Source organism: Acinonyx jubatus, chromosome D4, assembly GCF_027475565.1.
Source record: "Acinonyx jubatus isolate Ajub_Pintada_27869175 chromosome D4, VMU_Ajub_asm_v1.0, whole genome shotgun sequence".
Classification (NCBI taxonomy): Eukaryota; Metazoa; Chordata; class Mammalia; order Carnivora; family Felidae; genus Acinonyx; species Acinonyx jubatus.
The window spans coordinates 10376564-10394699 of record NC_069391.1 but is presented as its reverse complement, the minus strand read 5'-3'; the positions used below and the strand labels follow the sequence as shown (position 1 = coordinate 10394699).

General features: G+C 38.0%; 1 protein-coding gene across 7 annotated transcripts in view; it reads right to left on the bottom strand.

The window, feature by feature from the left end:
- Positions 1 to 18136, bottom strand: part of SCAI (suppressor of cancer cell invasion) — a 148876-nt gene that overhangs the window by 11028 nt on the left and 119712 nt on the right. For 4 of the 7 annotated variants that reach the window (XM_053204622.1, XM_027035099.2, XM_053204623.1 and 1 more), the window contains 3 exons: positions 16165 to 16237; positions 12531 to 12704; positions 12244 to 12344 (listed from right to left, as the gene is read on the bottom strand). In XM_053204622.1, coding sequence (XP_053060597.1) covers positions 12244 to 12344; positions 12531 to 12704; positions 16165 to 16237 — 348 coding nt within the window. Of the gene's footprint in view, positions 1 to 12243; positions 12345 to 12530; positions 12705 to 15272; positions 15417 to 16164; positions 16238 to 18136 lie in introns of those variants that run through there. The other 3 variants (XR_003412855.2, XR_008290940.1, XR_003412854.2) reach the window with 3 other exon arrangements.

Genomic DNA, 18136 nt, shown 5'->3' with positions numbered 1-18136 from the left:
AGCATATTAGATGCTGTGGAAGAAAACATCAGTGAACTTGAAGACACAGCAATAGGAACTGAAACAGAAAGAGACTTTTTTTTAATGAGGAGCAAATGAAGCGATCTCAAGGTTATAACAGGTTATCTAATATATATGTAACTAAGTTCTAGAGACAATGGAGGAAGAGAGAAAAATATTTGAATAAATCAAGTATTCCAAAATATTCCAAAACTATTCCATAGATCCAAGATGCTCAAGGAACCCCAAGAAAAAAAGAAAGAATGAAAACCCTATCAAGGTACACAATTACCAAATTATAGGAAATCAATATGAAGAGAAAATCTTAAAATTACTCAGAGAAAAAAGAAAAGACGAATTACAAATCACAGTAATTAATAGAACGGCATTCAGAAAATCAGTAACAATACAAAAACTGTGAACTACATTATAACAGATATTTACAAAACTCTTCATCTGACAATATGACAGTAGCAGCATGTATGTTTATTTCAAGTGCCCATAGAACATTTACCATAATAGATGACAATCTGGATGATAAAGCAAGTCTCAGTAACTTAAAAGGACTCAAACCATATTAGGTATATTACCTGACCACAAAGGAATTAACAGAGAAATCAGTAAGATAATGATAACTTGAATATTTAGATACAAAACAACATATTCCTACATAACCCATGGTTAAAAAAAAATCAAGAGTAACATAAGGACTGTTTCAGAGAAATAAATAATGAAAGAAATAATCACCACCAGAACTGCACTATAAGAAGTGATAAAAGGGGCGCCTGAGTAACTCAGTCAGTTGAGTGTCCAACTTTGGCTCATGTCATGATCTCATGGTTCATGGGTTCAAGCCATGAATCATCAGGATCAGTGCTGATAGCTCAGAGCCTGGAGTCTGTTTCAGATTCTGTGTCTCCCTTTCCCTCTCTCTGCCCTTCCCCTGCTTGTGCTTACACTCTCTCTCAAAAATAAATAAACAAACATTAAAAAAAAAAGAAATGATAAAGAAATTCTATAGTAAGAAAAATGATATCAGATGGAAAATCGAGTACAGAAAGAAATAAAATAAAATAAGAAATAAATAAACACACACACAAAAAAGTAAAACAACAGAGATAAATCATTAGTGATGTTAACAAAAAATTCTAAGACAAAAACCAAACCAAACCTCAATTAATTCAAATGAAGATAAAGGCAGCAGAGAAAGAAAAAAGGTACAAACAACAGTTAGGACAAATAGATAACAAATAATAACATATTTAAATTTTTTTTTTTTAATGTTTATTCTTGAGAGAGTGAGTGAGACAGAGCATGAGTAGGGGAGGGACAGAGAGAGAGGGGACACAGAATCTGAAGCAGGCTCCAGGCTCCGAACTGTCACTACAGAGGCCAATGAAGGGCTCGAACTCACGAACCATGAGATCATGACCTAAGCCAAAGTCAGATGTTCAACTGACTGAGCCACATAGGCGCCCCTAAATAACAGCATTTATTTAAGTCAAGCTATGTTAAAAATTACATTTATTTATTTATTTAATGTTTATTTATTTTTGAGAGAGAGACAGAGTGCAAGTGGGGGAGGGGCAGACAGAGAGGGAGACACAGAATCTGAAGCAGGCTCCAGGCTCCAAGCTGTCAGCACAGAGCCCGATGTGGGGCTCGAACTCACAAACCGTGAGATCATGACCTGAGCTGAAGTTGAATGCTTAACTGACTGAGCCACCCCAGTGCCCCTAAAAATTACATTTAATATAAACATAATTCAAAACTAAAAAATGTCAAAGGAAAGGTAGAGATTGTCAAACTAGAAAAAAAAGCAAGACCTAACTAATGCTTTTGAAAAGAAATCCACTTCAAATAAATATAAAGAGAGCCATAGGTTAAAGGATGAAAAAAGATTGGTCATGCAAACACAAACCAGGAGAAAACAGGTATGGTCATATTAATATAAACCAAATAGACTACAAATCAAGGAATACTGCCACACATAACAACAGACATTGCATAAGTGAAGGGGTAATTTCAACAAGAAGATATAACAACCCTACTTATGTATGAACTCAACTTCAGGGGCGCCTGGGTGGCTCAGTCAGTTAAGCGTCCAACTCATGGTTTTGGCTCAGGTCACGATCTCATTGTTCGCAAGCTTGAGCTCCACGTTGGGCTCTGCACTGTCAGCGCAGAGCCTGCTTGGGATACTCTCTCCCTCTCTCTCTGACCCTCCCGCACTTGTACTCTCTCTCCCAAAATAAATAAACATAAAACAAATAAAAATAAAAACAGCTTCAAAATGCACAAGCAAAAAACAAAAGCAAAATGAGAAACCAACCAATTCACAATGATAATTAGAGGTTTAGATATTCCCCTGTTAGGGACAGAACAAGCAGACAGAAAATCAGTGAGAATACAGAGGACTTAACACTGCTTCAAATAGTTCAATAACAAATTGAATAAACTGACATTTATATATAACTCCATCTAATAACAGAATACCCATTCTTTTCAAGCACAGATAGAACCTTCATCAAAATAATTCATATGCGGAGTCATAAACAAGTCTCAATGAACTTAAAATTATTTAATAACCGTATTTTTTATTTTTTTAATGTTTATTTTTGAGAGAGAGAGAGAGGCTGAGCACGAATAGGGGGGTAGGGCAGAGAGAGAGGAAGACACAGAGTCTGAAGCAGGCTCCAGGCTCTGAGCTGTTAGCACAGAGCCTGACGCGGGGCTTGAACTCACAAACCACGGGATCATGACCTGAGCTGAAGTCGGACGTTTAACCAACTGAGCCAGCCAGGCGCCCCTAAACTTAAAATTATTTAAATCATACAACTAAAGCAGTGCTTTAAAGGTAAGTACTTGTATTAGAAGAGAAAAAAGGTTTCAGATCTAAGATAAAAAATACAGAAATTAAAAGGGCAACTTAAAATGAATGTACAGTTGGGGCACTTGGGTGGGTCACACAGTTGAGCAGCCAACTTCGGCTGAGGTCATGATCTCCTGGTTTGTGAGTTCAAGCCCTGCATAGGGCTCTGTGCTGACAGCTCAGAGCCTGGAGTCTGCTTCAGATTCTGTGTCTCCCTCTTTCTCTGCCCCTCCCCTGCTGGTGCTCTGTCTCTCAAAGACAAACATTAAAAAAGTTTTTTTTAAAAAGAAGAAAGAAAAGTTTTCAGATCTGAGCTTAAAAATATAGAAATTAAAAGAGGAACTTAAAATGAAAGTACAGTTGGGGCACTTGGGCAGCTCAGTGAGTTGAATGCCCAGCTTTGGCTCAGGTCATGATCCCATGGTTTGTGAGTTTGAGACCCACATTGGGCTCAATGCTGTCACTGTCAGTGCACAGCCTGCTTTGGATCCTCTGTCCTCTACTCTGTGCCCCTCCCCCGCTTGTGCTCTCCCAAAAATAAATATTAAAAATAAATAAATAAATAAATGTCAAAGTTATGACGGTCATTTAAAAAAAAAAAGATAGATAAACCATAAAATACCTAGGAATAAATCTAACCAAAGAGGTGAAAAATCTATACACTGAAAACTATAGAAAGCTTATGAAAGAAATTGAAGAAGACACAAAGAAATGGAAAAAGATTCCATGTTCATGGATAGGAAGAACAAATATTGTTAAAATGTCGATATTACCCAAAGTAATCTACATATTCAACGCAATCCCTATCAAAGTAACACCAGCATTCTTCACAGAGCTAGAACAAATAATCCTAAAATTTGTATGGAATCAGAAAAGACCCCGAATAGCCAAAGCAATCTTGAAAAAGAAAACCAAAGCAGGAGGCATCGCAATCCCAGACTGCAAGCTATACTACAAAGCTGTAATCATCAAGATAGTATGGTACTGGCACAAGAACAGACACTCAGATCAATGGAATAGAATAGAGAACCCAGAAATGGACCCACAAACTTATGGGCAACTAATCTTTGACAAAGCAGGAAAGAATATCCAATGGAATAAAGACAGTCTCTTTAGCAAGTGGTGCTGGGAAAACTGGACAGCGACATGCAGAAGAATGAACCTGGACCACTTTCTTACACCATACACAAAAATAAACTCAAAGTGGATGAAAGACCTCAACGTAAGATACGAAGCCATCAAAATCCTCTAAGAGAAAGCAGGCAAAAACCTCTCTGATCTTGCTCGCAGCAATTTCTTACTCAACACGTCTCCAGAGGCAAGGGAAACAAAAGCAAAAATGAACTCCTGGGACCTCATCAAAATAAAAAGCTTCTGCACAGTGAAGGAAACAATCATTAAAACTAAAAAACAACTGACAGAATGGGAGAAGATATTTGCAAATGACGTATCAGATAAATGGTTAGTATCCAAAATCTATAAAGAACTTATCAAACTCAACACCCAAAAAACAAATAATCCAGTGAAGAAATGGGCAAAAGACATGAATGGACACTTCTCCAAAGAAGACATCCAGGTGGCCAACCGACACATGAAAAAAATGTTCAACAACACTCATCATCAGGGAAATACAAATCAAAACCACAATGAGATACCACTTTACACCTGTCAGAATGGCTAACATTAACAACTCAGGCAATAACAGATGTTGGCGAGGATGTGGAGAAAGAGGGTCTCTCTTGCATTATTGGTGGGAATGCAAGCTGGTGCAGTCACTCTGGAAAATAGTATGGAGGTTCCTCAAAAAACTAAAAATAGAACTACCCTACAACCCAGCAATTGCACTACTAGGCATTTATCCAAGGGATACAGGTATGCTGTTTCGAAGGGACACATGCACCCCCATGTTTATAGCAGCACTGTCGACAATAGCCAAAGGATGGAAAGAGCCCATATGTCCATCGATGGATGAATGGATAAAGAAAATGTGGTATATATATACAATGGAGTATTACTTGGCAATCAAAAAGAATAAAATCTTGCCATTTGCAACTACGTGGATGGAACTGGAGGGTATTATGCTAAGAGAAATTAGTCATAGACAAAAATCATATGACTTCACTCACATGAGGACTTTAAGAGACAAAACAGATGAACATAAGGGAAGGGAAACAAAAATAATACAAAAACAGGGAGGGGGACAAAACAAGAGACTCATAAATATGGAGAACAAACTGAGGGTTGCTGGAGGGGTTGTGGGAGGGGGGATGGGCTAAATGGGTAAGGGGCATTAAGGAATCTACTCCTGAAATCATTGCTTCACTATATACTAATTTGGATGTAAATTTTAAAAAATAAAAAATAAAGTTAAATTAAAAAAAAAGATAGCTAAATAAATAAATAAAATGAAAGTACAGTTGACTTTTTTTTTAACAGTAAGTACCCAATTTAATCACTTTGCATCCATACACAGACCCACATATCTTCACTTACATATTTCATCACATAAAGGGTCCACAATTCTCTGCCTTGCTGAAATAGATGTCTCCTGCAAGGGTTTGTAGGTGATTTTCTTACTTATTTTCTGGTCGGTTAAATTCAGTGCTCATATTTCTGCTGTTTGCTTTATTTTTTAAAATATTTTATTTTTTATTTAATTAAAAAAATTTTTATAATTTACATCCAAATTAGTTAGCATACAGTTGACTCTTGAACAATGCTGGGGTTAGGAGTGTCAACGCCAGCATAGTTGAAAATTCATGTATAACTTTACAGGGTGCCTGGTTGGCTCAGTTAGTAGAGCATGCAACTCTTTTTTTTTTTTTTTTTTTGGATTTCGGAGTTGAAAGTTCGAGCTCCACACTGGGTGTAGATATAACTTGAAAAATAAAATCTTAAAAAAAAGGAAAAAAAGAAATCCACGTACAATTTTAGAGTCCCTAAAATTAACCAATAAGAAAAACAGGGGAGCGTGGGTGGTTCATTTGGTTGATCATCCATCCGACTCTTGATTTTGGCTCAGGTTGTGATCTCATGGTTGGTGAGTTCAGAGCCCCACATTAGACTGTGCTGACAGCACGGAGTCTGCTTGAGATTCTGTCTCCCTCTCTCTCTCAAAAATAATTAAATAGGAGTGCCTGGGTGGCTCAGTTGGTTAAGCACCTGACTTCGGCTCAGGTCATGATCTCGTGGTCCGAGAGTTCAAGCCCTGCGTCGGGCTCTGTGCTGAAAGCTCAGAGTCTGGAGCCTGTTTCAGATTCTGTGTCTCCCTCTCTGCCCCTCCCCCACTCACATCTGTCTCTCTCTTTCTCAAAATAATAAATAAACATTAAAAACTTAAAAAGAAAACATTAAAAAACAAAACTGGGGTGTCTGGGGGGCTCAGTCGGTTAAGTGGCCAATTTCGGCTCAGGTCATGATGTCACAGTTTGAGTTGGAGCCCCCGTGTCAGGCTCTGTGCTGACAGTTCAGAGCCTGGAGCCTGCTTCAGATTCTGTGTCTCCCTCTGTCTCTGCCTCTCCCCTGCTTGTGCTCTATCTCCCTCTGTCTCTCAAAAAATGAACAAATGTGAAAAAAAAAATTGAAAAAAAAACAACTAAGAAAAACAGAAAACATGAACAGCTTTTGAAATTGAATTCATTAATTTAAAACCTTCCACAAAAGAAAACCCCAGGTCCAGATGGCTTCACTGATAAATGCTATCATCAATCTTTCAAGGAAGAAATAATATCAATCCTAAAGAAGCTTTAAGAAAGAGAGAAAAATGAAACACATCCCAACTCATTTTATTTATTTTTATTTTTTTAATGTTTATTTATTTTTGAGAGAGAGAGAGACAGATTACGAGCAGGGGAGGAGCAGAGAGCGAGGGAGACACAGAACCTGAAGCAGGCTCCAGGCTCTGAGATGTCAGCACAGAGCCTGATGAGGGACTCAAACCCACGAACCATGAGATCATGATCTGAGCTGAAGTTGGATGCTTAACCGACTGAGCCACTTAGGTGTCCCAACATCCCAACTCAATTTATGAAGTCAGGAATACCCTGATAACAAAACCCCACAAAGACATTACAAGAATAGAAAATGAAGTACCATATTCATTCATGACAACAGATGCAAAGATCCACAATGAAATGCTAGCAAACTGAATCCAGCAATGCAAAAGCGTAATACATGACCATAACATACCATTAACTCAGATATACAAGGCTGAACTTACTATTAGAAAAATCAACCAATGCTATTCATCATGTTAACAGAATTAATATATATCATGTCAGTTAATGAAGCAAAAAAGTATTTGACAATCTTTCTGATAAAAAGACTCAGCAGATTAGGAACAGAGAACGGGGCTCAATCAACCTAAATAGGGCATTTATGAAAAACCAACAGTCAACATCAGAATTTATGGCAAAAGACTAAATATTTTTCCCCCAAATCAGGAACAAGTTAAGGATATCCATTCTCACTATTTCTAGTCAACATTTTACCAGAAGACCTAACCCTGAAATAAAACACAAAAATAAAAACAAAACAAACAAAAGCCCATCATAATAAAAGGCATATAGATTGGAAACGAAGAAGTAAAACTGTTCTTTCTTGGGGTGTGTGGGTGGCTCAGTTGGTTAGGCGTTCAACTTCGGCTCAGATCATGATCTAGTGGTTCATGAGATCGAGTCCTGCATTGGGCTCTGTGCTGACAGCTCAGAGCCCGGAGTCTGCTTCAGATTGTGGTCTCCCTCTCTCTTTGCCCCTCTCTGGCTCATACTCTATCTCCCTCTCAAAATAAATAAACATTAAAAAAAATTTTTTAAACTGTTTTTACTTGATGGTGACAGGATCATGTACATATGAAATCTTAACGAATGTATAAAAAAGCTAACGGAACTAATATTTCAATTCAGCAAGACTGCAAGGAAACAACAATGTTAAAAACAGCAGTATTTCTATATATTAGCAAAAAATAATTCAAAAATGAAATAAAAAATACAATTCTATTTATAGTACATCACTAAACTTGAAATACTCTGGAATAAATTTATTTATTTATTTATTTATTTTTAATTTTTTTTTAATGTTTATTTATTTTTGAGACAGAGAGAGACAGAGCATGAACGGGGGAGGGTCAGAGAGACAGGGAGACACAGAATCTGAAGCAGGCTCCAGGCTCTGAGCTGTCAGCACAGAGCCCGACGCAGGGCTCGAACCCATGAACCGTGAGATCATGACCTGAGCCGAAGTCGGACGCCCAACCGACTGAGCCACCCAGGCACCCCTGGAATAAATTTATTAAGATACATGTAAGACCTATAAGACGAGAACCACAAAACGCTGCTGAGAGAAACTAAAGACCTAAATAAATGGGGCAATATACCACAGTCATTGACTGGAAGACTCAATATTATGAAAATACAATTCACCACAGATTGGTTAGAAAGATTAAATACAGTCCCATTCAAAATGTGAAGCTGATGCTAAATTTCAAATAGATATGCAAAGGAACCAGAACAACCAAAAGGCTTAAACTTTAGGGGGGTTCACATATAGGATTTTTTTTTTTAATTTTTTTTTTTTTAACGTTTTATTTATTTTTGAGACAGAGAGAGACAGAGCATGAACGGGGGAGGGGCAGAGAGAGAGTGAGACACAGAATCGGGAGCAGGCTCTAGGCTCTGAGCCATCAGCCCAGAGCCCGACGCGGGGCTCGAACTCATGGACCGCGAGATCGTGACCTGAGCTGAAGTCAGACGCTTAACCGACTGCGCCACCCAGGCGCCTCTCACATACAGGATTTTAAGAATTACTATAAAACTAGAATAACCAAGGCAGTAGTGTATTGCAGAAAAATGCTATAGGTCAATGGAACAGAATTTAGAGTCCAGAAATATCTCTATACATACACGGTTGACAGATTTTCAAAAATGTTACACCAGTAACTCAATGCAAAAAGGATAATCTTTTCAACAAACTATACTAAAATAGTTCATATCCATATGAAAGAAAGTACCATTAACCTTTACCTCACCCTGTAAACCAAAGTAACTCAAATAGATCACAGACCTAAATGTAAACACTAAAGCTATTAAAACTAGAAGCACACTTAGAAAAAATCTTTGTGACTTTGGAATAGGCGAGCGTTTCTTGGATAAAACAAGCCACAAAAAAAGAAAAAAAAATTGGTTAGTTGAAACTTCATCACTAATTTAAAAGTTTAGTCTTCAAAAGCCACTGTTAAGAAAAGAAAAAGGCAACCAGTGAATACAGCAAAATATAGCTGATAAGTACATGAAAAGATGTCTAATATCACATTATTAATGAATATCACATTATTCAGTGAAATGCAAATTGCAACTACAATGAGAAAACACTATAAATCCACAAAAATGGTTGAAATTTAAGACTGGCAACACCAAATGCTGGCAAGGATATAAAGAAACTTTTGTTATATACTGTTGCTGGAAATATAAAATGGTACAAATACTCTAAGAAGAAGTCTGGCAGTTTCTTACAAAAGTAAACACATACATACTCTATGACGAAGAAAATTCAAAACATATGTCTGAGCAGACTTGTACAAGAATGTTCATAGCCACTTTATTTATAGTAGTCAAAAATTTAAAACTGCCCAGGTGTTCATCAAAGGGAGAAGGCCTAAATAAACTGTGGTATTTTCAGACAATGGATTACTACTCAGTAGTAAAGAGGAACGAGCTACTTATACATGAAACATGGATTAATCTCAAGAACAACATGTTTGGTCAAAGAAGGTTTACACAAAAGAATCTATACTGTATAATTCAACTTTATGAATAGGTAAAACTAAGTTAGAGTGAACATAATAAAAATAACATTGCCTCTGGGGTAATGGGTACTGGACTGATTGGAAAAGGGTGTAGAGAGAATTATCTGGACTGGTGCTATGTTGTATAACGTGATTGGTTTGAGTTACACAGGTATATGTATTTGTCAAAATGCACCTCATAGCACAGGTTAGTTTTGTGCACTTCAATGTATATGAACTTTACATTAAAGAAAGAATAGGGGTGCCCGAGTGGGTCAATCGGTTAAGTGTCCAACTTCGGCTCAGGTCATGATCTCATGGTTTGTGGGTTCAAGCCCCTTGTTGGGCTCTCTGCTGACAGCTTGGAGCCTGGAGCCTGCTTCAGATTCTTTGTCCCCCCAAGTCTCTCTACTCCTCCCCTGCTCGCACTCTGTCTCTGTCTCTCTGTTTCAAAAAATGAATAAGCATTACAAAAAAAAAAAAAAGAATATATAGGGGCACCTGGGTGGTTCGGTTAGTTAACCATCCGACTCTTGATTTTGTCTCAGGTCATGATCCCACGGTTCATGAGTTCAAGCCCCACATTTGGCTCTTTGCTGACAGTGTGGAATTTGCTAGGGATTCTCTCTCTCCCTCTCTCTATCTGCCCTTCCTCTGCTTACTCTCTCTCAAAGTAAATAAATAAATTTAAAAAATTAAAAAGGAGTGTATATATGTCATTTATTTAATATTTTTTAATGTTTATTCTTGAGAGAGACAGAGCATGAGCAGGGGAGGGGCAGAGTGAGAGAGGGACACTGAATCTGAAGCAGGCTCCTAGCTCTGTCAGCACAGAGCCTAACGCGGGGCTCAAACTCACGAGCTGTGAGATCATGACCTGAGCCGAAGTCAGACGCTTAATCTTAACTGACTGAGCCACCCAGGCACCCCTATGTCAGTTATTCATATGCATGATGAAGTGTTTGGAGGTAAAGGCTATTGATGTCTACCATTTATTTCAAAATGCATCAAAAAATGAGATAAACTGATGAATGGAAAGAGGAATGGGTAAATGGACAAACATTCCAAAGCAAATATACCAAAATGTTTAGCTGAAGAATCTAGCTAGTGTATATATATGGATATTCACTGTACAATTTTTTTCATGTTTAAAATCACCATAATAAAATGGAAAAAAATCAACATATTTTAAAACTAAAAGTTACAAGAGACTTAAAAATGTTCAGGCATATCTGAAAAAAACCCAAATGTTACTTATAGAAATGAAAAGTATAATGGCTAAAATTTTTAAAAAGTCAATGAACAGTGTTATGTTGTTACACGAATTCACAGAAAAAAACCAAACCACTTAATAGCAAAATGGACCAAAGATCTGAACACACTCTTTACAAACAAGAACACAGAGGGGCACCTGGGTGGCTCAGTCGGTTGAGCGTCCTACTTCAGCTCAGGTCATGACTGGTTTGTGAGTTTGAGCCCCGCATCAGGCTCAGAACCTGGAGCCTGCTTCGGATTCTGTGTCTACCTCTCTCTCTGTTCCTCCCCTGCTCACACTTTGTCTCTCACTCTCTCTCAAAAATAAACGAACACTGGGGCACCTGGGTGGCTCAGTATGCCCCTCCCCTGCTCATGCTCTGTCTCTCTCTGTCTCAAAAATAAATAAAAACATTAAAAAAATAAAATAAATGAACATTAAAAAAAATTAAAGAAAAAGAACACAGAACAATATGTGAAAAGTTGCTCAACCTCAAAGCAATCTCAGAAATAAAAATTAAAGCCACAGTGAGTTATGACTTTATACCCATTAGGCATACATGATATAAAGTAAGACCGCAACACGGGCTAGAGAGGACTAGAGTAACAATAACTCTTACATACTGCTGCTGAGCATAAACTGAGACGACCACTTTGCAAAACCGTCTGGCATCACCTAGTAAAGTTGAAGATACTTACATCATCCGACCTCATATTCCACTGTAGGTATAGTCCCCATAGAAAGTCTTACATGTGTGTACCAGGGAACTGATAGAAGGTTTTACAGTGGCATTGTTTACAATAATAAAAAACTGGAAACAACCTAAATGTCCATCATCAGTAGAATAGATGAGAAATTTATGATATACAGTCAAACAATGGAATCCTATAGGGCCGTGAAAACAAATGAATGAAAGCTACAGTTGTCATCAACTTGGCTCAGTCTCAGGAATAAAATAGCAGGTGAAAAAAGAGCAAGCTGTAGAAGAATACATACAACGTGGATCCATCCATATGCTGTGCAGGAATCCAAACACGTGGCAAAACCGTAAAGATGAATGCTAAGTATAAAGTTCAGGATTTTAATTTCATTTGAGAGAGAGAGAGGACCTGGGAAGGGCCTAAAAGGTAATGAAAATGTTCTACTTCTTAAACTGGATGTTGAGTTTTCAGATGTATCTTATATTGGTCATCATTATATGTTACATATTCATTTGTAAAATGCCTTTGGATCTATTCAAATTGTATTTAATATAACATATTTAATAAAATATAATACATGATTCTTAAATTCCTAAAATGGTAAAATTGGTCATTAATAATATTCTTTGCCTACCCGAAAAATCTTGTGCATCCTCATGGTGGCTGAACAAAAGATAAATCTTGTGAGGAGCAAGCGAAGAAACTCATCTCCAAAAAACTGGAGAAATGCCTGATCTGCAAAAAGGAGAAAGATGACAGTAAAAAGATGCTTAAAAGGAGAACACATTTCAAGGGGAAGAAAGATCAGGAAAACCTTCTCAACTTTCCTGCCTTCAACAAATACCTTTAAAAATTCAAACAATTTCAAAAATTTAAGAACCGTTATAGTATGTTAAGTGTGCAGTTAGATTAGTAGGGTACCTATTGAACGTGAATGGGTCAGTAGCTGGGCAATATCGCGGTTGATTTTTCGAAGATATTCTTGACACTTTTCCCATAGGCCTCTGCGCATGCTTGACAATCCAGAGACAAATAGGAAGGCCATTAGAGGATTGTTCAAAAAGAGAGTGAAGAGGCTACCTCGTTGAGATTGATCTGTAATAACAAACATGTTATATATAGAGACAACAGTTTTGCAAAAAATAAGAGATGCATTTGAGGAATAATTCAATATAGTGACAATGTATTAAATTTGTATCATTAAATCACAACAAAGTAGATTCTGCATGTAACTACAAAAACATCCCAGGCACACTACTTTCTGCTGAACAAACTTACCACAGAGCCTAGTATAAACTTAAGAGAAATGGAAAAGGTACATATTCCTTTGCCTTTTTCACTCCAACTAACAAATTTCATCCAAATACGGCAAGTACGTGGGCAGTTCATGATAGCATTCTCTGAGTACTAGAATTGGCAATCTTTTTCATTCTCCTTTAGTAGTTGCTCTTTCTCTGCCTATCCCTTAAATATCAGTATTTTCTTTCTTTCCCCCTACACAATGCTGATCTCACCTACTCCCATAATTTCAGTTATCACATGCCAACTAATTCCCAGTTCTCTTATCTGCAGCCTAGATTGAGCTTGCTAGGTCTAGGACTGCATTGTCCTGCTGTAGTTACTGGGCACTTAAAATGTGTCCAAATTGAGGTGCACCGTGAAGTATAAAATATAAGTGGGATTTCAAAGCCTCAGTACAAAAAGATATATTAATGTTAATTTTGCCTGTTTCTTTCTACTTTTTTTGAAATGTGGCTACTAGAAAACTTAAAATTGTAAGTGAATTACATTGTCTTTCTATTGAACAGAATTGTTCAAGACTACAATACTCAACCTAGGTCTCAAAGGTAACCTCCAACCCAACATGTCAGAAACTGAAAGCAAATTCTTCCCTCTTTTGTTCTCTACAAATCTGCTTCTTACCATCATTTCTACCAGCATCTCAGCCAGAAACCCGAAGTCCATCCCTGCCTCCTTCCTCTCCCTTATTCCCTCATATCTAGTCCATCACCAAATCCTGTTGGCTCTCTGGGTTTAGTATCTTTTGAAGCCGCCACCATCTCCCTATTTCCATCAATGTTCTTCTCCAATTCATTCTCCACAAGGTGGCCTGAATGCTCTTCCAGGCTACTCTTCTGTTCACAATCTTTTGATGATACCCCACTGTCCTCCAGTTAAATTTCTTCACAAATCCTAAAAGGTTTTCCATGATTCGGCCACACAATCCCACGCCCTACCCTTCCGCTAGCAGGAAGTACTTCTATTTCTCTAAATATTTCATAAACTGGGGTGCCTGGCTGGCTCAGTCGGGAGAGCGTGTGACTCTTGATCTCAAGGTTGTAAGTTCGAACCCCACGTTGCGTGTAGAGATGACTTAAAAATAAAATCTTAAAAAAAAAATGTTCCATAAGCTCTCATCACAGTGGTCTTATGTTGGGGCTCACACACTATTGCTCTGCTAGAACAAGCCTCATATAATTCAATATATCCTTCAACTTTAACATCTTTTTATCCACTTTCTTCACCTTCAAGGGCCAGTTAGGAGTTCCTCTATGTGTTCCATGTGCTTGCTCCTATGAAACACCTGCAAGAAATGCATCTTTGGCGAGATATTTGGCTGTGTGAGGAGCATACTGTGTTGTGTGGGTTAGAGTGTTATCCCCAGTGCCCAGCACAGGACCTCATAAATAAATGCTGAGTAAAGGTTTGTTGATAAATCATGCAACTCATGGTTACAGAGAGAACTCTACACTTTATTATTATTTTACTTTTTATTGTTTATTTATTTTTGAGAGACAGAGCATGAATGGGAGAGGGCAGAGAGAGAGGGGGACAGAGAACTTCAAGCAGGCTCCAGGCTCTGAACTGTCAGCACAGAACCCGATGTGGGGCTTGGACTCATGAACCATGAGATCGTGACCTGAGCCAAAGTCAGACACTTAACCGACTGAGCCACCCAGATGCCCCAGAACTGTATACTTTAGATACCAGAGGGGCAGTAATCTAATTAGACCTTCCAAATACTTAGGTATCCGCTAGTTCTGTGTCCCAATAGGCCAAATTTGAGGGATTAAAGGTCTGAGCTTTCTAGCACAAAGATAACGATACTAAACTAAAAACTGTTAAGGACATACACAACTGAGCAGAGTAGTAAGCATTAAGAATAATGATAGTTTAAAAAATGATAGTACATCCTGAATACTTACTGTATATCCAGAATTATTTAACAAGGAGGTACTATTATTATCTCCATTTGATAGGAAAGAAACTGAGGCACAGAATGGCTAAGTAACTTCCCAAGGTCACATAGCGAGTAAGTGGTTAAGTTGGGATTTAAATTCAGTTTGCCTCCAGAGCCTGGTGTTTTCACCCTCTCTACAGTAAAGCCTTTTGGACCAAATAATCTTGGTATTAACACATCAGATCATGCAATTTTAAACAAAGCTGCATCTTGATAGGACAAATTGGTAGGAAAACGCACTCTTAAATAACTGGAAGAGCTTATATTTCTCCAGAAATGATAACAAACACGTTAACAAAGTCCTCAAAGCAGGAGAATTTTACCGTTGTTTGAAGGTAAGTTTTATCCCTTAGTAATTTGGCTTTTGGATACATGAACTTAATATTTCTACATGTTCTTCCCTGTTAAATAGCAAAACTTACCTTAAAACAACGGTGAAAAGTCTCCAGCTTCTCTCAGGCTTTCAAATGCTGACCATCACTTCCTGTGTCAAACTATGTCAGCAGACAGGACTTCTGGCTGGGAAGTAGCAGTAAAATGCCATCTCCCACAGAGAGACATCAGCACTATTCGCAGTCAGGGAGATAGTGAAACAGTGACAAGAACTGCTAAAACAGTGTTAGGTTTGTTTAGTTTTTACCTAGCTTAATGACTGGGAGTTAGAATTCGATTTTAGTGTTGTTTATCGAGGATAAATTATTAAAGACAAAGTCTTTCATTTCTCAGCCATCTGAGAAACAGCCAAAACACTGGCACACTGTCTCCCTGGCACACTGAAAAGAGGTTCTTTTATTTAAAAAATACAACAAAGTAAAAATGTGAATAAAAGAAACCCTTAAGTTGTGCCAGTTGGGTTCTCCGAACTCTTAGGCAGAGGCTGAGAAGTTTTCTAGACCAGAAATCTCATGGTCTTAGAAGATGCCTAAATTAGGTAGCCAGAGATATAGGAAATCATGCTATATGAATGATGACAGGCAGACCAAAACAAAAAAACAAAACAAAACAATACCTGCCAAACAAATTGTAAAATTCACAAATCACGAATTCCCCAACAGTAAGGGACCACAAACCATATTTTTCTCAGGGATGATTTATCATTTCTTTCAGAATTATCTCAAGACCTAATGGTAGCACATTAAAGAAGTCTAGTCGTTGGCAAGACTTCTGGGTGTATTTCAGAGTGAAAGCTGCCACATGAAATACTATAGAGCCACATGTGATCATTATAGGTTGGGAAGACAGAGATCAGTATTATTCAAAATGTACACAGTAGTTATCTGCAACCTACTGATATAACAGGTAATGACAACGTACCTTGTAAAGCCTTTGGATACGCTGTAGGAGAAAGCAAGCAGACTAGTGGCTGTCCAAATAAGTTTGTGAAATTCTGTAACATAAGAATTTAAAACTTTCATTAAAGATTTGGCCAAAGATAGTTACTTTCTGTAACAAAGATAGTAGTTTTTCGAAGTACATCGTTAGTGTACAGATAGGGCCCTTTTACTCATAGACAGATGCAGAAACATCAGTAACAGCTGAAGAAACTGCCATCCGTGTATAACTACCATGCAAAATAGGCTTTCTTTCTTTCTTTAGTTAACATTTATTTTTGAGAGACAGAGAGAGGCAGAGCATGAGCAGGGGAGAGGGAGAGAGAGACACACACAGAATCCGAAGCAGGCTCCAGGCTCTGAGCTGTTTGTTAGCGCAGAGCCTGACACGGGGCTTGAACTCACGAACTGCAAGACAATGACCTGAGCCGAAGTCGGACGCTCAACCGACTGAGCCACCCAGGCGCCCCCAAAATAGGCTTTCTTAAAATAGTGCAGTTTACTAAGGAAACTACTGATTTTTAAAATAAAGGCATATACATGGTTGCAGTGTTACTGGGAGAGGTCATCTGGCTATCTACCAAGAGGCCACGTCATTGGGCAATATACACAAGCATGGATTTTCCAAGCTCTAGGATCTGGCTCTCAGCCTCACGGGCTCTAAAACCTGACTTACTGAGAAGTAATCAGGGAAGACTTGCAACCACTTCTCATTGTGAATCAAATCACTGCTCACACAGAATGACCTATAAAACCAGAATGTCGGTATGTTAATTTACAGTGGGAATGGAAGCTGATACTCAAACTAGACCACTCTTTGCTTAAGGATATGCTTTCTTTAAAGGATGTTCTTAGAGAGAAACCCATTCTAAAGATATCATTCCACTAATTTTTTAAATTTGAACCAACCTCAATAAAAATGGCCAGATATTTTTTCCTGCAACTGAAAAAAATAATTCTAAAGTTCATATGGAAAAAGTAGATTAGCCAGGAAAACTCTGAAAAAGAAGAACAAAGAGAGGCAACTAGACTCATGAGATACTGAAACATACTTTTAAGCCTCCGCAATTAAAAATATGTGGCACTGGCATAAGAGTGGGCGGAAGACCAATGGAAGAGAGCAAAGAGTCCAAAATTAGACCCCAAAACAGATAGGACTTGAGTATATATGATAAAGATGATAGTTCAAATTAGGAAGTAGAAGGGGCCCCTGGGTGGTTCGGTGGGTTACATGTCCGACTCTTGATTTTGGCTCAGGTCCTGATCTCATGGTTATCAGATTGAGCCTCGTGTCAGGCTCTGTGCTGGGTGTGGAGCCTGCTTAAGAGTCTTTCTCTGCCCCTCCCCCACTAGTTCTAGTTCTCTCTTTCCCTCCCCCTCCTTCCCTCCCTCCCTCTCTCAAAAGAAAAAAAAAAAAAAAAGAATCAAATTATGAAGTAGGAAAATTTGGGGCACCTAGCTGGCTCAGTCGGAAGAGCATGCGTCTCTTGATCTCAGGGTCATGCGTTTGAGCCCATGTTGGGTATAGAGATTACTTAAAATAAATAATTAAAAATTGGGGGAAAAAAAAAAGGAAGTAGGAAAATTTGATGGCTAGCTGGCTACCCAGTAGGAAAAAATTAAGATAGCCATCCAGAGAAAAGTTGGCTATATACTTTGCACCACATATTTGGATAAATTCCTGATATATCAAAGATTTAAATATAAAAAAAATAAACAATAAAAGTGCAGAAAGAAAATGTAAGAAAATAAGGATGATTTTTATAACTTAGAAGATCATCCTAACTACTATGGTCAAGATTAATAAACCCAAGGGCGCCTGGCTGACTCAGTTGGAGGAGCATGTGACACTTGACCTTGGGGTTGTGAATTCGAGCCCCATGTTGAGCCCCATCTGGGTATACAGATTACTAAAAAATAAATAAATCAACTTAAAAAGATTAATAAGCCCAGTT